Raw genomic sequence first — 19,980 nt, forward strand, 5'->3', positions numbered from 1 at the left:
TTGTTGACTTCCCTAAGGTCTTGAACAGGGCGAAAATCATCTGTGGTACCTGGCTTCTTGTTTGGAAGGAGGGGTGTATTCCATGGAGACTGGCATTTTGTTATAATGCCATGCTGCCACAGACGGTCCAAATGCTTTTGGATTCCCTTTATGGCTGGTCTGGGAATTGGATACTGCTTTAGACTGACTGGACGGGCTCCTGGGATTAACTCTACTACGACTGGAGGTATGTATTTGGCCATGCCTGGGGGGTTATCTTCTGCCCATACCTCAGGAGTTTCAAACTTTTCCCATTCATTGTTCTCTGAGCCCTTTTTAACTACTAGCAGCCTCCATTCCTCCTCCATAGGGCAGGTGAGGTGCAAAAGGCCTGTGGTTCTTCCTACAGCCATCTTAGCAGATCCATCTTCTTCAAATGATAGCTTTGCTTTTAGTTTGCACAGCATGTCCCTTCCCAGCAATGGAACTGGGCAGTTAGGCATATATAGAAAGCTGTGGGTGACTTCTTTATTTGCTAGCTGACATCTTCTTTCCTGTAGAAAGGGTCGGAGACATTGATCTCCTGTTGCTCCCATAACTTTTATGGTTTGCTGAGTTATGGGGGCCAATGGGGTGGTAACTACTGATTTTTCCGCTCCTGTGTCAACTAGGAATGTTATTTCTTGGGATCCTACTTTTGCCTTGACCAAGGGTTCCCTGGATCCTAAGGTTAGAACCCCGGACTGGCTTCAGTCCTCTTCTGGCCCTGACCATTGGGGGCCTCCGGCCAATCCAATGAATCCTTCTTCCTCTGGCTGCCCACGTGCTTCTTGATAGAAGGGTCTCTGTCTCCCGGGCATCTCACTTCCTCTTCCTCTCTGCTCTTGTGGGTGTCCTCTTCCTCTCCCTCTTCTTATCTGGGGGCAATCTCTCCTCCAATGTCCCCATTGTTTACAGTTGGAACATTGGTCCTGCCCAAGGGGCTGTCCTCTTCCTGGCCCATAACTTCGCCCCCTGCTTCGCCCTCTGCTTCGCCCTCTGCTTTGCCTTATTTCTGGGTTCCATTCCCTCAGTGCTGCAGCCAAGCAAACGGCTTGAGCTCTCATCTGCCTCTGTTTATCCCTCTTCTCTTCCTGATCCCTATTTGCCATGACTCTATTAGCAATTTCAATTAATTGAGACATGTTCATTCCAGCAAACCCATCAAATTTCTGTAGCTTTTTTCTAATATCTGGGGCGCTGTGTTCTACGAAAGTTGCATTCACCATGTTTCTATTGGCTTCCTCTGTGGGATCGAAAGGCGTATATTGTCTGTAGGCACTTAACAGCCTTTCCAGGTAGGCGCCTGGGCTTTCATCGGCACCTTGCTTTATTTCTCTTACTTTAGATAAGTTGGTAGGCTTTTTCCCAGCTTCTGCAAGGCCTTGGATCATTAACTGGCCATACTGACGAATTCGAGCTAATTGGTCTGCTGTATTAGGATCCCATTGTGGATCAGTCTCTGGACAATTCTCCCTCATGTAGTCAACTAGGTTATCCGCAGCATTTCTCCTAGCCTCAGTCTGCCGCTTCATAGCTGCTAAGACCCTTTTACGTTCCTCCGTAGTAAGGAGGGACATCATCAACTGCTGACAGTCCTGCCATGTAGGGTCATGTGTATTGACAATATTAGTGAAAACATCTGTCATTGGTCCTGGATCTGTAGAGAAGGGGGTGGTGTGTGTTTTCCAATTGAAAAGATCTGAGCTGGTAAATGGCACATGCGTAAAAGCTGGCCAGAACCGAGGCACTTGTTGTCCACCTTCAACTTGGGTCCCTATGAATTCCTTCACTTGACGAAGGGGCATTACTGTAGCCAATTTCTTGTTTGCCTTGTCCATATTCCTTAAGTTATGCTCATGGCCTTTTGCTGCTTTCATTGGTGCCTTTGCCTGTAGGGATTCTTTTTCAGGGGATGGAGTTGAAGAAGACTCAGTCATAGTAGAGTCTGTGTCATCATCTAAATCTTCAGGGAGATCTGGGTACAGTTGTGCTGGGGCCATAGGGTGCGTTGGAGGGCTTACTGCTGCTGGATCAAGGGCTGGAATTGCAGGGGCCTGGGGGGCTATGAGCTCCCCAGTTGAATAAGGAGGAGGTGCATTTATTTCCTCCTCAACAGGGCATGGCAGAATAGGAGCTTTAGTTTTTTGTGCTAGGAGAGTTTTGCAATGTGCTAAAGCACAAGGCTTCAGCCATTCTGGCATTTGGCGCACCACATCTCCCCAAGCTAGGATATAGGGGATATGTGTGGGATAACTTCCCTCAAAAGGATTTGCTCCTCTTGCTCTATCATAGACACTAGCAATGATTTGTTGATCAAGAGTGCCCTCTTCTGGCCAACCTACGCTAAATTTAACCCATTCCTTTTGGCATAAAGTTTGCAATCTACTGGGCCTTAGTGGTTCTCCATAGTCTAGCTTTCCAAAGCTTTTGTCAAAGTGTGCTAACATGAACTCTAAAGGAGTTTTTGGCTAGCTGCTAACAGACCCTCCCATGTTCAGACAAATGGACAACTAATACACAAAAAAGGAGAAAGGTATGGGATCTGACCATCCGTTTCGTCCGTCCCCTGACTCTGCCAGTCGCCCGACAAAGAGAACTGCAAGGGATTCCTTTAGAAGGAACGCCAACCCCAGAGGGGCGGACACGGACCACACTTCCCTTCACTCACCAGTCGGGGATTCTGCGATCCCCTGTGACCAGCCTCTTGGCCCTTTCATACACCAATCACTCACACATTCATCCACCACAAGGTACTTATCTCCCCAACCCCTTTCCTTATTTCTCTAGGCAGTCAGTTTCCCTTTCCTGGTACACAAAGCAAACACAAACCCCAAAAAAAGTCTACTAGGGACTGCCTTTTTCCAGGTTAATTACTCCTGGGGCCTTCAGCAAAATGCTAAGGCTCTTCCTGACATCTACACTTTCCTAAAATGTCATTGTGCAATTCATACTCGCCTGATCCGTGGTTTTCGCAGCCTCTTAGGTGAAAGGATGGAATTTCGTCAGAAGCAGCAGTCTGTCTTCACCTTCCGGAGGGCTCCCTCCAATGCCGGCCGGTGAGAGTGCTGTCGAAATGATGCAGCCAGCCTGCTGCCTCAGAGGAATCTTCCAGGCCTCCCAAAAGGCCTCTGTCTTTAATCATTTTCCCTACAAACCTCTCTCAAAAGCCTCTTGGCTGGCTCGCCAAAATGTTAGGGAAGAGAGATGGTTTGAGGAACAAAGACAAAGAGAGATCCAGAGTACTGGAAAGCACGCTTTATTCTCGGTTGGCGCCAACCGGATATAGACCCCCTGGTAGCCCAGGAAAGAAGGGTCCCGAACAAAAGAAATGCAGAGTATATATACACTTCTTGAAAATAAGTATTCATGCATCATAGAAACATCACAATGTGCGTCACAAACATCTACTCTTTCACTGACTTCAAAGGCATATTTTGGAAATCAACAAGTTGTCAATCCTCATTAATTTACTATCTAGAGAGTGGCTATTAATGTACTCCCAGCGCCAGGATGTCTCGGACCTGCTCCATCCATCTTGAGATAACATTCCTGAGACCCCCTAATGGACACTTCATTAGTCAATTTTACGATAAGGTACCAGGCACCTCTTAATGGATGATAAGGTGCCTGGTGCCTGGTATGTATCTTATCTTATGGCCTTAGAAGTGCCAGGCACCACATTCCTTTCCTGGAGCTGGCCTCTAACTTTGTAGCTTTTGAGAAGTCCAGTGAACTAGCCATGCATACATACATTTTTCTTATATATTTTCTAACTCCTATTTCTAATATGGTTATATCAAATATATATTCCAATATGTGTATTATGTATTTTCATCAAGCCTTCATCAATATAGGCAGAAGACAAAATGGAAGTGCCTATTGCTCCCTTTTGTCTTCGCTCTGGCCAGAGCAGCCGTTGGTGCCAGAAGGGGGAGGGGCCTCTCAAGTGATGCTATAGGCAAAAGACAATAGGCAGAAGACAAGATGGAAGTGCCTTCTCCTGCCTTCTGTCTTCACTCTGCCCAGAGCAGCTGTTGGTGCCAGAACGGGGAGGGGCCTCTCAAGTGAAGATAGAGGCAGAAGACAAGATGGAAGTGCCTTTTGCTGCCTTCTGTCTTTGCTCTGTCCAGAACAGCCGTTGGTGCCAGAACAGGGAGGGGCCTCTCAAGTGAGGATATAGGCAGAAACAAGATGGAAGTGCTTTCTGCTGCATTCTGTCTTTGCTCTGTCCAAAGCAGCCGTTGGTACCAGATGGGGGAGGCGCCTCTCAAGTGATGATATAGGCAGAAGACAAGATGGAAGTGTCTTCTGCTCCCTTCTGTCTTTGCTCTGGCCAGTGCAGCCGTTGGTGCCAGAATGGGGAGGGGCCTCTCAAGTGGTTATATAGGCAGAAGATAAAATGGAAGTGCCTATTGCTCCCTTCTGTCTTCGCTCTGCCCAGAGCAGCCGTTGGTGCAAGAACGGGAGGGGCCTCTCAAGTGATGATATGGGCAAAAGACAACATGGAAGTGCCTTCTGCTCCCTTTTGTCTTTGCTTTGGCCAGAGCAGCCGTGGGTGCCAGAAGTGGGAGGGGCCTCTCAAGTGATGATATAGGCAAAAGACAAGATGGAAGTGCCTTCAGCTCCCTTCCATCTTCGCTCTAGCAAGAGCAGCTGTTGGTGCCTGAACGGCGAGGGGCCTCTCAAGTGATGATATGGGCAGAAGACAAGATGGAAGTGTCTTCTGCTCCCTTCTGTCTTTGGTCTGGCCAGAGCAGCCGTCGGTGTCAGAACGGGGAGGGGCCTCTCAAGGGATGATATGGGCAGAAGACAAGATGGAAGTGTCTTCTGCTTACTTCTGTCTTTGCTCTGGCCAGAGCAGCCGTTGGTGCCAGAAGGGCGAGGGGCCTCTCAAGTGAGGATATAGGCAGAAGACAAGATGGAAGTGTCTTCTGCTCCCTTCTGTCTTTGCTCTGGCCAGAGCAGCCGTTGGTGCCAGATGGGGGTGGGGCCTCTCAAGTGATGATATAGGCAGAAGACAAGATGGAAGTGTCTTCTGCTCCCTTCTGTCTTTGCTTTGGCCAGAGCAGCCGTTGGTGCCAGAAGGGGGAGGGGCCTCTCAAGTGATGATATACGCAGAAGACAAGATGGAAGTGTCTTCTGCTGCCTTCTGTCTTTGCTCTGGCCAGAGCAGCCGTTGGTGCCAGAACGGGGAGGGCCCTCTCAAGTGTTTATATAGGCAGAAGACAAAATGGAAGTGTCTATTGCTCCCTTCTGTCTTCGCTCTGGCCAGAGCAGCCGCTGGTGCCAGAAGGGGGAGTGGCCTCTCAAGTGATGCTATAGGCAAAAGACAAGATGGAAGTGCCTTCTGCTCCCTTCTGTCTTTGCATTGGCCAGAGCAGCCGTTGGTGCCAGAAGGGGGAGGGGCCACTCAAGGGATGATATAGGCAGAAGACAAGATGGAAGTGTCTTCTGCTGCCTTCTGTCTTTCCTCGGGCCAGAGCAGCCGTTGGTGCGAGAATGGGGAGGGGCCACTCAATGGATGATATGGGCAGAAGACAAGATGGAATTGTCTTCTGCTGCCTTCTGCCTTCACTCTGGCCAGAAGAGCCGTTGGTGCCAGAACGGGGAGGGACCTTTCAAGTGAGGATATAGGCAAAAGACAAGATGGAAGTGCCTACTGCTCCCTTCTGTCTTCGCTCTGGCCAGAGCAGCCGTTGGTGCCAGAAGGGGGAGGGGCCTCTCAAGTGAGGATATAGGCAAAAGACAAGATGGAAGTGTCTTCTGCTCCCTTCTGTCTTTGCTCTGGCCAGAGCAGCCGTTGGTGCCAGAACGGGGAGGGGCCTCTCAAGGGATGATATGGGCAGAAGACAAGATGGAAGTGCCTTTTGCTGCCTTCTGTCTTTGCTCTGTCCAAAGCAGCCGTTGGTACCAGATGGGGGAGGCGCCTCTCAAGTGATGATATAGGCAGAAGACAAGATGGAAGTGTCTTTGCTCCCTTCTGTCTTTGCTCTGGCCAGTGCAGCCGTTGGTGCCAGAATGGGGAGGGGCCTCTCAAGTGGTTATATACGCAGAAGACAAGATGGAAGTGTCTTCTGCTCCCTTCTGTCTTCGCTCTGCCCAGAGCAGCCGTTGGTGCAAGAACGGGAGGGACCTCTCAAGTGATGATATAGGCAAAAGACAACATGGAAGTGCCTTCTGCTCCCTTTTGTCTTTGCTTTGGCCAGAGCAGCCGTGGGTGCCAGAAGTGGGAGGGGCCTCTCAAGAGATGATATAGGCAAAAGACAAGATGGAAGTGCCTTCAGCTCCCTTCCATCTTCGCTCTAGCAAGAGCAGCTGTTGGTGCCTGAACGGCGAGGGGCCTCTCAAGTGATGATATGGGCAGAAGACAAGATGGAAGTGTCTTCTGCTCCCTTCTGTCTTTGGTCTGGCCAGAGCAGCCGTTGGTGCCAGAACGGGGAGGGGCCTCTCAAGGGATGATATGGGCAGAAGACAAGATGGAAGTGTCTTCTGCTTACTTCTGTCTTTGCTCTGGCCAGAGCAGCCGTTGGTGCCAGAAGGGCGAGGGGCCTCTCAAGTGAGGATATAGGCAGAAGACAAGATGGAAGTGTCTTCTGCTCCCTTCTGTCTTTGCTCTGGCCAGAGCAGCCGTTGGTGCCAGAAGGGCGAGGGGCCCCTCAAGTGATGATATAGGCAAAAGACAAGATGGAAGTGCCTACTGCTCACTTCTGTCTTCGCTCTGGCCAGAGCAGCCGTTGGTGCCAGAAGGGGGAGGGGCCTCTCAAGTGAGGATATAGGCAGAAGACAAGATGGAAGTGCCTTCTGCTCCCTTCTGTCTTTGCTTTGGCCAGAGCAGCCGTTGGTGCCAGAACGGGGAGGGGCCTCTCAAGTGATGATATACGCAGAAGACAAGATGGAAGTGTGTTCTGCTGCCTTCTGTCTTTGCTCTGGCCAGAGCAGCCGTTGGTGCCAGAACGGGGAGGGCCCTCTCAAGTGTTTACATAGGCAGAAGACAAAATGGAAGTGCCTATTGCTCCCTTCTGTCTTCGCTCTGGCCAGAGCAGGTGTTGGTGCCAGAAGGGGGAGTGGCCTTTCAAGTGATGCTATAGGCAAAAGACAAGATGGAAGTGCCTTCTGCTCCCTTCCATCGTCGCTCTAGCAAGAGCAGCTGTTGGTGCCTGAACGGCGAGGGGCCTCTCAAGTGATGATATGGGCAGAAGACAAGATGGAAGTGTCTTCTGCTCCCTTCTGTCTTTGCTCTGGCCAGAGCAGCCGTTGGTGCCAGAACGGGGAGGGGCCTCTCAAGGGATGATATGGGCAGAAGACAAGATGGAAGTGTCTTTTGCTGCCTTCTGTCTTTGCTCTGTCCAAAGCAGCCGTTGGTACCAGATGGGGGAGGGACCTTTCAAGTGAGGATATAGGCAAAAGACAAGATGGAAGTGCCTACTGCTCCCTTCTGTCTTCGCTCTGGCCAGAGCAGCCGTTGGTGCCAGAAGGGGGAGGGGCCTCTCAAGTGAGGATATAGGCAAAAGACAAGATGGAAGTGTCTTCTGCTCCCTTCTGTCTTTGCTCTGGCCAGAGCAGCCGTTGGTGCCAGAACGGGGAGGGGCCTCTCAAGGGATGATATGGGCAGAAGACAAGATGGAAGTGCCTTTTGCTGCCTTCTGTCTTTGCTCTGTCCAAAGCAGCCGTTGGTACCAGATGGGGGAGGCGCCTCTCAAGTGATGATATAGGCAGAAGACAAGATGGAAGTGTCTTTGCTCCCTTCTGTCTTTGCTCTGGCCAGTGCAGCCGTTGGTGCCAGAATGGGGAGGGGCCTCTCAAGTGGTTATATACGCAGAAGACAAGATGGAAGTGTCTTCTGCTCCCTTCTGTCTTCGCTCTGCCCAGAGCAGCCGTTGGTGCAAGAACGGGAGGGACCTCTCAAGTGATGATATAGGCAAAAGACAACATGGAAGTGCCTTCTGCTCCCTTTTGTCTTTGCTTTGGCCAGAGCAGCCGTGGGTGCCAGAAGTGGGAGGGGCCTCTCAAGAGATGATATAGGCAAAAGACAAGATGGAAGTGCCTTCAGCTCCCTTCCATCTTCGCTCTAGCAAGAGCAGCTGTTGGTGCCTGAACGGCGAGGGGCCTCTCAAGTGATGATATGGGCAGAAGACAAGATGGAAGTGTCTTCTGCTCCCTTCTGTCTTTGGTCTGGCCAGAGCAGCCGTTGGTGCCAGAACGGGGAGGGGCCTCTCAAGGGATGATATGGGCAGAAGACAAGATGGAAGTGTCTTCTGCTTACTTCTGTCTTTGCTCTGGCCAGAGCAGCCGTTGGTGCCAGAAGGGCGAGGGGCCTCTCAAGTGAGGATATAGGCAGAAGACAAGATGGAAGTGTCTTCTGCTCCCTTCTGTCTTTGCTCTGGCCAGAGCAGCCGTTGGTGCCAGAAGGGCGAGGGGCCCCTCAAGTGATGATATAGGCAAAAGACAAGATGGAAGTGCCTACTGCTCACTTCTGTCTTCGCTCTGGCCAGAGCAGCCGTTGGTGCCAGAAGGGGGAGGGGCCTCTCAAGTGAGGATATAGGCAGAAGACAAGATGGAAGTGCCTTCTGCTCCCTTCTGTCTTTGCTTTGGCCAGAGCAGCCGTTGGTGCCAGAACGGGGAGGGGCCTCTCAAGTGATGATATACGCAGAAGACAAGATGGAAGTGTGTTCTGCTGCCTTCTGTCTTTGCTCTGGCCAGAGCAGCCGTTGGTGCCAGAACGGGGAGGGCCCTCTCAAGTGTTTACATAGGCAGAAGACAAAATGGAAGTGCCTATTGCTCCCTTCTGTCTTCGCTCTGGCCAGAGCAGGTGTTGGTGCCAGAAGGGGGAGTGGCCTTTCAAGTGATGCTATAGGCAAAAGACAAGATGGAAGTGCCTTCTGCTCCCTTCCATCGTCGCTCTAGCAAGAGCAGCTGTTGGTGCCTGAACGGCGAGGGGCCTCTCAAGTGATGATATGGGCAGAAGACAAGATGGAAGTGTCTTCTGCTCCCTTCTGTCTTTGCTCTGGCCAGAGCAGCCGTTGGTGCCAGAACGGGGAGGGGCCTCTCAAGGGATGATATGGGCAGAAGACAAGATGGAAGTGTCTTCTGCTTACTTCTGTCTTTGCTCTGGCCAGAGCAGCCGTTGGTGCCAGAAGGGCGAGGGGCCTCTCAAGTGATGATATAGGCAGAAGACAAGATGGAAGTGTCTTCTGCTCCCTTCTGTCTTTGCTCTGGCCAGAGCAGCCGTTGGTGCCAGATGGAGGAGGGGCCTCTCAAGTGATGATATAGGCAGAAGACAAGATGGAAGTGTCTTCTGCTCCCTTCTGTCTTTGCTCTGGCCAGAGCAGCCGTTGGTGCCAGAAGGGGGAGGGGCCTCTCAAGTGATGATATACGCAGAAGACAAGATGGAAGTGTCTTCTGCTCCCTTCTGTCTTTGCTCTGGCCAGAGCAGCCGTTGGTGCCAGAACGGGGAGGGCCCTCTCAAGTGTTTATATAGGCAGAAGACAAAATGGAAGTGCCTATTGCTCCCTTCTGTCTTCGCTCTGGCCAGAGCAGCCGTTGGTGCCAGAAGGGGGAGTGGCCTCCCAAGTGATGCTATAGGCAAAAGACAAGATGGAAGTGCCTTCTGCTCCCTTCTGTCTTTGCTTTGGCCAGAGCAGCCGTTGGTGCCAGAAGGGGGAGGGGCCACTCAAGGGATGATATAGGCAGAAGACAAGATGGAAGTGTCTTCTGCTGCCTTCTGTCTTTCCTCTTGCCAGAGCAGCCGTAGGTGCGAGAAGGGGGAGGGACCACTCAATGGATGATATGGGCAGAAGACAAGATGGAATTGTCTTCTGCTGCCTTCTGCCTTCACTCTGGCCAGAAGAGCCGTTGGTGCCAGAACGGGGAGGGGCCTCTCAAGTGAGGATATAGGCAAAAGACACGATGGAAGTGCCTTTTACTGCCTTCTGTCTTTCCTCTGGCCAGAACACCCGTTGGTGCCAGAACGGGGAGGGGCCTCTCAAGTGAGGATATAGGCAAAAGACACAATGGAAGTGTCTTCTGCTGCCTTCTGTCTTCGCTCCGGCCAGAGCAGCCGTTGGTGCCAGAACGGGGAGGGGACACTCAAGTGAGGATATAGGCAGAAGACAAGATGGAAGTGACTTATCCTCCCTTCTGTCTTCGTTCTAGCCAGAGCAGTCGTTGGTGCGAGAAGGGGGAGGGGCCACTCAAGGGATGATATGGGCAGAAGACAAGATGGAAGTGTCTTCTCCTCCCTTCTGTCTTTGCTCTGGCCAGAGCAGCCGTTGGTGCCAGATGGGGGAGGGGCCTCTCAAGTGATGATATAGGCAGAAGACAAGATGGAAGTGTCTTCTGCTCCCTTCATTTTTGCTCTGGCCAGAGCAGCCGTTGGTGCCAGAAGGGCGAGGGGCCTCTCAAGTGATGATATAGGAAAAAGACAAGATGGAAGTGCCTACTGCTCCCTTCTGTCTTCGCTCTGGCCAGAGGAGCCGTTGGTGCCAGAACGGGGAGGGGCCTCTCAAGTGAGAATATAGGCAGAAGACATGATGGAAGTGCCTTCTGCTCCCTTCTGTCTTTGCTCTGGCCAGAGCAGCCGTTGGTGCCAGAAGGGCGAGGGGCCTCTCAAGTGATGATATAGGCAAAAGACAAGATGGAAGTGCCTACTGCTCCCTTCTGTCTTCGCTCTGGCCAGAGCAGCCGTTGGTGCCAGAAGGGGGAGGGGCCTCTCAAGTGAGGATATAGGCAGAAGACATGATGGAAGTGCCTTCTGCTCCCTTCTGTCTTTGCTTTGGCCAGAGCAGCCGTTGGTGCCAGAAGGGGGAGGGGCCACTCAAGTGATGATATACGCAGAAGACAAGATGGAAGTGTCTTCTGCTGCCTTCTGTCTTTGCTCTGGCCAGAGCAGCCGTTGGTGCCAGAACGGGGAGGGCCCTCTCAAGTGTTTATATAGGCAGAAGACAAAATGGAAGTGCCTATTGCTCCCTTCTGTCTTCGCTCTGGCCAGAGCAGCCGTTGGTGCCAGAAGGGGGAGTGGCCTCTCAAGTGATGCTATAGGCAAAAGACAAGATGGAAGTGCCTTCTGCTCCCTTCTGTCTTTGCTTTGGCCAGAGCAGCCGTTGGTGCCAGAAGGGGGAGGGGCCACTCAAGGGATGATATAGGCAGAAGATAAGATGGAAGTGTCTTCTGCTGCCTTCTGTATTTCCTCGGGCCAGAGCAGCCGTTGGTGCGAGAATTGGGAGGGGCCACTCAATGGATGATATGGGCAGAAGACAAGATGGAATTGTCTTCTGCTGCCTTCTGCCTTCACTCTGGCCAGAAGAGCCGTTGGTGCCAGAACGGGGAGGGGCCTCTCAAGTGAGGATATAGGCAAAAGACAAGATGGAAGTGCCTACTGCTCCCTTCTGTCTTCGCTCTGGCCAGAGCAGCCGTTGGTGCCAGAAGGGGGAGGGGCCTCTCAAGTGAGGATATAGGCAGAAGACAAGATGGAAGTGCCTTCTGCTCCCTTCTGTCTTTGCTCTGGCCAGAACACCCGTTGGTGCCAGAACGGGGAGGGGCCTCTCAAGTGAGGATATAGGCAAAAGACACGATGGAAGTGTCTTCTGCTGCCTTCTGTCGTCGCTCTGGCCAGAGCAGCCGTTGGTGCCAGAACGGGGAGGGGCCACTCAAGTGAGGATATAGGCAGAAGACAAGATGGAAGTGACTTATCCTCCCTTCTGTCTTCGTTCTAGCCAGAGCAGTCGTTGGTGCGAGAAGGGGGAGGGGCCACTCAAGGGATGATATGGGCAGAAGACAAGATGGAAGTGTCTTCTGCTCCCTTCTGTCTTTGCTCTGGCCAGAGCAGCCGTTGGTGCCAGATGGGGGAGGGGCCTCTCAAGTGATGATATGGGCAGAAGACAAGATGGAAGTTTCTTCTGCTGCCTTCTGTCTTTGCTCTGGCCAGAGCAGCCGTAGGTGCGAGAAGGGGGAGGGGCCACTCAATGGATGATATGGGCAGAAGACAAGATGGAATTGTCTTCTGCTGCCTTCTGCCTTCACTCTGGCCAGAAGAGCCGTTGGTGCCAGAACGGGGAGGGGCCTCTCAAGTGAGGATATAGGCAAAAGACACGATGGAAGTGCCTTTTACTGCCTTCTGTCTTTCCTCTGGCCAGAACACCCGTTGGTGCCAGAACGGGGAGGGGCCTCTCAAGTGAGGATATAGGCAAAAGATACGATGGAAGTGTCTTCTGCTGCCTTCTGTCTTCGCTCTGGCCAGAGCAGCCGTTGGTGCCAGAACGGGGAGGGGCCACTCAAGTGAGGATATAGGCCGAAGACAAGACGGAAGTGACTTATCCTCCCTTCTGTCTTTGCTCTGGCCAGAGCAGCCGTTGGTGCCAGAAGGGGGAGGGGCCTCTCAAGTGATGATATGGGCAGAAGACAAGATGGAAATTTCTTCTGCTGCCTTCTGTCTTTGCTCTGGCCAGAGCAGCCGTAGGTGCGAGAAGGGGGAGGGGCCACACAATGGATGATATGGGCAGAAGACAAGATGGAATTGTCTTCTGCTGCCTTCTGCCTTCACTCTGGCCAGAAGAGCCGTTGGTGCCAGAACGGGGAGGGGCCTCTCAAGTGAGGATATAGGCAAAAGACACGATGGAAGTGCCTTTTACTGCCTTCTGTCTTTCCTCTGGCCAGAACACCCGTTGGTGCCAGAACGGGGAGGGGCCTCTCAAGTGAGGATATAGGCAAAAGACACGATGGAAGTGTCTTCTGCTGCCTTCTGTCTTCGCTCTGGCCAGAGCAGACGTTGGTGCCAGAACGGGGAGGGGCCACTCAAGTGAGGATATAGGCCGAAGACAAGATGGAAGTGACTTATCCTCCCTTCTGTCTTCGTTCTAGCCAGAGCAGTCGTTGGTGCGAAAAGGGGGAGGGGCCACTCAAGGGATGATATGGGCAGAAGACAAGATGGAAGTGTCTTCTGCTGCCTTCTGTCTTTCCTCGGGCCAGAGCAGCCGTTGGTGCCAGAAGGGGGAGGGGCCACTCAACGGATGATATGGGCAGAAGACAAGGTGGAATTGTCTTCTGCTGCCTTCTCCCTTCACTCTGGCCAGAAGAGCCGTTGGTGCCAGAACGGGGAGGGGCCTCTCAAGTGAGGATATAGGCAGAAACAAGATGGAAGTGCTTTCTGCTGCATTCTGTCTTTGCTCTGTCCAAAGCAGCCGTTGGTACCAGATGGGGGAGGCGCCTCTCAAGTGATGATATAGGCAGAAGACAAGATGGAAGTGTCTTCTGCTCCCTTCTGTCTTTGCTCTGGCCAGTGCAGCCGTTGGTGCCAGAATGGGGAGGGCCCTCTCAAGTGTTTATATAGGCAGAAGACAAAATGGAAGTGCCTATTGCTCCCTTCTGTCTTCGCTCTGGCCAGAGCAGCCGTTGGTGCCAGAAGGGGGAGTGGCCTCTCAAGTGATGCTATAGGCAAAAGACAAGATGGAAGTGCCTTCTGCTCCCTTCTGTCTTTGCTTTGGCCAGAGCAGCCGTTGGTGCCAGAAGGGGGAGGGGCCACTCAAGGGATGATATAGGCAGAAGACAAGATGGAAGTGTCTTCTGCTGCCTTCTGTCTTTCCTCTGGCCAGAACAGGCGTAGGTGCGAGAAGGGGGAGGGGCCACTCAATGGATGATATGGGCAGAAGACAAGATGGAATTGTCTTCTGCTGCCTTCTGCCTTCACTCTGGCCAGAAGAGCCGTTGGTGCCAGAACGGGGAGGGGCCTCTCAAGTGAGGATATAGGCAAAAGACACGTTGGAAGTGCCTTTTACTGCCTTCTGTCTTTCCTCTGGCCAGAACACCCGTTGGTGCCAGAACGGGGAGGGGCCTCTCAAGTGAGGATATAGGCAAAAGACACGATGGAAGTGTCTTCTGCTGCCTTCTGTCTTCGCTCTGGCCAGAGCAGCCGTTGGTGCCAGAACGGGGAGGGGCCACTCAAGTGAGGATATAGGCCGAAGACAAGATGGAAGTGACTTATCCTCCCTTCTGTCTTCGTTCTAGCCAGAGCAGTCGTTGGTGCGAGAAGGGGGAGGGGCCACTCAAGGGATGATATGGGCAGAAGACAAGATGGAAATGTCTTCTGCTGCCTTCTGTCTTTCCTCGGGCCAGAGCAGCCGTTGGTGCGAGAAGGGGGAGGGGCCACTCAACGGATGATATGGGCAGAAGACAAGGTGGAATTGTCTTCTGCTGCCTTCTGCCTTCACTCTGGCCAGAAGAGCCGTTGGTGCAAGAACGGGAGGGGCCTCTCAAGTGATGATATAGGCAAAAGACAACATGGAAGTGCCTTCTGCTCCCTTTTGTCTTTGCTTTGGCCAGAGCAGCCGTGGGTGCCAGAAGTGGGAGGGGCATCTCAAGTGATGATATAGGCAAAAGACAAGATGGAAGTGCCTTCTGCTCCCTTCCATCTTCGCTCTAGCAAGAGCAGCTGTTGGTGCCTGAACGGCGAGGGCCCTCTCAAGTGATGATATGGGCAGAAGACAAGATGGAAGTGTCTTCTGCTCCCTTCAGTCTTTGCTCTGGCCAGAGCAGCCGTTGGTGCCAGAACGGGGAGGGGCCTCTGAAGGGACGATATGGGCAGAAGACAAGATGGAAGTGTCTTCTGCTTACTTCTGTCTTTGCTCTGGCCAGAGCAGCCGTTGGTGCCAGAAGGGCGAGGGGCCTCTCAAGTGATGATATAGGCAGAAGACAAGATGGAAGTGTCTTCTGCTCCCTTCTGTCTTCGCTCTGGCCAGAGCAGCCGTTGGTGCCAGAAGGGGGAGTGGCCTCTCAAGTGATGCTATAGGCAAAAGACAAGATGGAAGTGCCTTCTGCTCCCTTCTGTCTTTGCTCGGGCCAGAGCAGCCGTTGGTGCCAGAAGGGGGAGGGGCCACTCAACGGATGATATGGGCAGAAGACAAGGTGGAATTGTCTTCTGCTGCCTTCTGCCTTCACTCTGGCCAGAAGAGCCGTTGGTGCCAGAACGGGGAGGGGCCTCTCAAGTGAGGATATAGGCAGAAACAAGATGGAAGTCCTTTCTGCTGCATTCTGTCTTTGCTCTGTCCAAAGCAGCCATTGGTAACAGATGGGGGAGGCGCCTCTCAAGTGATGATATAGGCAGAAGACAAGATGGAAGTGTCTTCTGCTCCTTTCTGTCTTTGCTCTGGCCAGTGCAGCCGTTGGTGCCAGAATGGGGAGGGCCCTCTCAAGTGTTTATATAGGCAGAAGACAAAATGGAAGTGCCTATTGCTCCCTTCTGTCTTCGCTCTGGCCAGAGCAGCCGTTGGTGCCAGAAGGGGGAGTGGCCTCTCAAGTGATGCTATAGGCAAAAGACAAGATGGAAGTGCCTTCTGCTCCCTTCTGTCTTTGCTTTGGCCAGAGCAGCCGTTGGTGCCAGAAGGGGGAGGGGCCACTCAAGGGATGATATAGGCAGAAGACAAGATGGAAGTGTCTTCTGCTGCCTTCTGTCTTTCCTCTGGCCAGAGCAGCCGTAGGTGCGAGAAGGGGGAGGGGCCACTCAAGGGATGATATAGGCAGAAGACAAGATGGAAGTGTCTTCTGCAGCCTTCTGTCTTTCCTCTGGCCAGAGCAGCCGTTGGTGCGAGAAGGGGGAGGGGACACTCAATGGATGATATGGGCAGAAGCCAAGATGGAAGTGCCTTCAGCTCCCTTCTGTCTTGGCTTTGGCCAGAGCAGCCGTTGGTGCCAGAATGGGGAGGGCCTCTCAAGTGAGGATATAGGCAGAAGACAAGATGGAAGTGTCTTCTGCTGCCTTCTGTCTTCGCTCTCACCAGAGCAGCCGTTGGTGCCAGAACGAGGAGGGGCCACTCAAGTGAGGATATAGGCCGAAGACAAGATGGAAGTGACTTATCCTCCCTTCTGTCTTCGTTCTAGCCAGAGCAGTCGTTGGTGCGAGAAGGGGGAGGGGCCACTCAAGGGATGATATGGGCAGAAGACAAGATGGAAGTGTCTTCTGCTGCCTTCTGTCTTTCCTCGGGCCAGAGCAGCCGTTGGTGCGAGAAGGGGGAGGGGCCACTCAACGGATGATATGGGCAGAAGACAAGGTGGAATTGTCTTCTGCTGCCTTCTGCCTTCACTCTGGCCAGAAGAGCCGTTGGTGCCAGAACGGGGAGGGGCCTCTCAAGTGAGGATATAGGCAGAAACAAGATGGAAGTCCTTTCTGCTGCATTCTGTCTTTGCTCTGTCCAAAGCAGCCGTTGGTACCAGATGGGGGAGGCGCCTCTCAAGTGATGATATAGGCAGAAGACAAGATGGAAGTGTCTTCTGCTCCCTTCTGTCTTTGCTCTGGCCAGTGCAGCCGTTGGTGCCAGAATGGGGAGGGGCCTCTCAAGTGGTTATATAGGCAGAAGATAAAATGGAAGTGCCTATTGCTCCCTTCTGTCTTCGCTCTGCCCAGAGCAGCCGTTGGTGCAAGAACGGGTGGGGCCTCTCAAGTGATGATATAGGCAAAAGACAACATGGAAGTGCCTTCTGCTCCCTTTTGTCTTTGCTTTGGCCAGAGCAGCCGTGGGTGCCAGAAGTGGGAGGGGCCTCTCAAGTGATGATATAGGCAAAAGACAAGATGGAAGTGCCTTCTGCTCCCTTCCATCTTCGCTCTAGCAAGAGCAGCTGTTGGTGCCTGAACGGCGAGGGGCCTCTCAAGTGATGATATGGGCAGAAGACAAGATGGAAGTGTCTTCTGCTCCCTTCTGTCTTTGCTCTGGCCAGAGCAGCCGTTGGTGCCAGAATGGGGAGGGGCCTCTCAAGGGATGATATGGGCAGAAGACAAGATGGAAGTGTCTTCTGCTTACTTCTGTCTTTGCTCTGGCCAGAGCAGCCGTTGGTGCCAGAAGGGCGAGGGGCCTCTCAAGTGATGATATAGGCAGAAGACAAGATGGAAGTGTCTTCTGCTCCCTTCTGTCTTCGCTCTGGCCAGAGCAGCCGTTGGTGCCAGAAGGGGGAGTGGCCTCTCAAGTGGTGCTATAGGCAAAAGACAAGATGGAAGTGCCTTCTGCTCCCTTCTGTCTTTGCTTTGGCCAGAGCAGCCGTTGGTGCCAGAAGGGGGAGGGGCCACTCAAGGGATGATATAGGCAGAAGACAAGATGGAAGTGTCTTCTGCAGCCTTCTGTCTTTCCTCTGGCCAGAGCAGCCGTTGGTGCGAGAAGGGGGAGGGGACACTCAATGGATGATATGGGCAGAAGCCAAGATGGAATTGTCTTCTGCTGCCTTCTGCCTTCACTCTGGCCAGAAGAGCCGTTGGTGCCAGAATGGGGAGGGCCTCTCAAGTGAGGATATAGGCAGAAGACAAGATGGTAGTGTCTTCTGCTGCCTTCTGTCTTCGCTCTCGCCAGAGCAGCCGTTGGTGCCAGAACGAGGAGGGGCCACTCAAGGGATGATATAGGCAGAAGACAAGATGGAAGTGTCTTCTGCTCCCTTCTGTCTTTCTTCTGGCCAGAGCAGCCGTTGGTGCCAGAAGGGGGAGGGACCTCTCAAGTGAGGATATAGGCAGAAGACAAGATGGAAGTGCCTTCTGCTCCCTTCTGTCTCTGCTCTGGCCAGAGCAGCCGTTGGTGCCAGAGCGGGGAGGTGCCACTCAAGGGATGATATAGGCAGAAGACAAGATGGAAGTGTCTTCTGCAGCCTTCTGTCTTTCCTCGGGCCAAAGCAGCCGTTGGTGCGAGAAGAGGAAGGGGCCACTCAATGGATGATATGGGCAGAAGACAAGATGGAATTGTCTTCTGCTGCCTTCTGCCTTCACTCTGGCCAGAAGAGCCGTTGGTGCCAGAACGGGGAGGGGCCTCTCAAGTGAGGATATAGGCAAAAGACAAGATGGAAGTGCCTACTGCTCCCTTCTGTCTTCGCTCTGGCCAGAGCAGCCTATGGTGCCAGAAGGGGGAGAGGCCTCTCACTTGAGGATATAGGCAAAAGACAAGATGGAAGGGCCTTCTGCTCCCTTCTGTCTTCGCTCTGGCCAGAGCAGCCGTTGGTGCCAGAAGGGGGAGGGGCCTCTCAAGTGAGGATATAGGCAGAAGACAAGATGGAAGTGCCTTCTGCTCCCTTCTGTCTTTGCTTTGGCCAGAGCAGCCGTTGGTGCCAGAACGGGGAGGGGCCTCTCAAGTGATGATATAGGCAAAGACAAGATGGAAGTGTCTTCTGCTCCCTTCTGTCTTTCTTCTGGCCAGAGCAGCCGTTGGTGCCAGAAGGGGGAGGGACCTCTCAAGTGAGGATATAGGCAGAAGACAAGATGGAAGTGCCTTCTGCTCCCTTCTGTCTCTGCTCTGGCCAGAGCAGCCGTTGGTGCCAGAGCGGGGAGGTGCCACTCAAGGGATGATATAGGCAGAAGACAAGATGGAAGTGTCTTCTGCAGCCTTCTGTCTTTCCTCGGGCCAAAGCAGCCGTTGGTGCGAGAAGAGGAAGGGGCCACTCAATGGATGATATGGGCAGAAGACAAGATGGAATTGTCTTCTGCTGCCTTCTGCCTTCACTCTGGCCAGAAGAGCCGTTGGTGCCAGAACGGGGAGGGGCCTCTCAAGTGAGGATATAGGCAAAAGACAAGATGGAAGTGCCTACTGCTCCCTTCTGTCTTCGCTCTGGCCAGAGCAGCCTATGGTGCCAGAAGGGGGAGAGGCCTCTCACTTGAGGATATAGGCAAAAGACAAGATGGAAGGGCCTTCTGCTCCCTTCTGTCTTCGCTCTGGCCAGAGCAGCCGTTGGTGCCAGAAGGGGGAGGGGCCTCTCAAGTGAGGATATAGGCAGAAGACAAGATGGAAGTGTCTTCTGCTCCCTTCTGTCTTCGCTCTTGCCAGAGCAGCCGTTGGTGCCAGAAGGGGGAGGGGCCTCTCAAGTGATGATATAGGCAAAAGACAAGATGGAAGTGTCTTCTGCTGCCTTCTGTCTTCACTCTGGCCAGAGCAGCCGTTGGTGCCAGAACGGGGAGGGGCCACTCAAGGGATGATATAGGCAGAAGACAAGATGGAAGTGACTTCTCCTCCCTTCTGTCTTTTTTCTGGCCAGAGGAGTCGTTGGTGCGAGACGGGGGAGGGGCCACTCAAGGGATGATATGGGCAGAAGAAAAGATGGAAGTGTCTTCTGCTCCCTTCTGTCTTCGCTCTGGCCAGAGCACCCGTTGGTGCCAGAACGGGGAGGGGCCTCTCAAGTGATGATATAGGCAGAAGACAAGATGGAAGTGCCTTCTGCTCCCTTCTGTCTCTGCTCTGGCCAGAGCAGCCGTTGGTGCCAGAGCGGGGAGGTGCCACTCAAGGGATGATATAGGCAGAAGACAAGATGGAAGTGTCTTCTGCAGCCTTCTGTCTTTCCTCGGGCCAAAGCAGCCGTTGGTGCGAGAAGAGGAAGGGGCCACTCAATGGATGATATGGGCAGAAGACAAGATGGAATTGTCTTCTGCTGCCTTCTGCCTTCACTCTGGCCAGAAGAGCCGTTGGTGCCAGAACGGGGAGGGGCCTCTCAAGTGAGGATATAGGCAAAAGACAAGATGGAAGTGCCTACTGCTCCCTTCTGTCTTCGCTCTGGCCAGAGCAGCCTATGGTGCCAGAAGGGGGAGAGGCCTCTCACTTGAGGATATAGGCAAAAGACAAGATGGAAGGGCCTTCTGCTCCCTTCTGTCTTCGCTCTGGCCAGAGCAGCCGTTGGTGCCAGAAGGGGGAGGGGCCTCTCAAGTGAGGATATAGGCAGAAGACAAGATGGAAGTGCCTTCTGCTCCCTTCTGTCTTTGCTTTGGCCAGAGCAGCCGTTGGTGCCAGAACGGGGAGGGGCCTCTCAAGTGATGATATAGGCAAAGACAAGATGGAAGTGTCTTCTGCTCCCTTCTGTCTTTCTTCTGGCCAGAGCAGCCGTTGGTGCCAGAAGGGGGAGGGACCTCTCAAGTGAGGATATAGGCAGAAGACAAGATGGAAGTGCCTTCTGCTCCCTTCTGTCTCTGCTCTGGCCAGAGCAGCCGTTGGTGCCAGAGCGGGGAGGTGCCACTCA

The 19,980-nt window shown here is 53.1% G+C and overlaps 1 protein-coding gene across 1 annotated transcript; it reads right to left on the bottom strand.

Moving 5' to 3' along the window:
- Positions 1–728: 728 nt before the first annotated feature.
- On the bottom strand, positions 729–2,021 carry LOC132761172 (uncharacterized). Its single transcript, XM_060753810.2, has one exon. The coding sequence runs from the start codon at positions 2,019–2,021 to the stop codon at positions 729–731; it is 1,293 nt and encodes a 430-aa protein (XP_060609793.2).
- Between the last annotated feature and the right edge of the window lie 17,959 nt (positions 2,022–19,980).

This window comes from Anolis sagrei, chromosome Y (assembly GCF_037176765.1).
Source record: "Anolis sagrei isolate rAnoSag1 chromosome Y, rAnoSag1.mat, whole genome shotgun sequence".
NCBI classification, from domain to species: Eukaryota; Metazoa; Chordata; class Lepidosauria; order Squamata; family Dactyloidae; genus Anolis; species Anolis sagrei.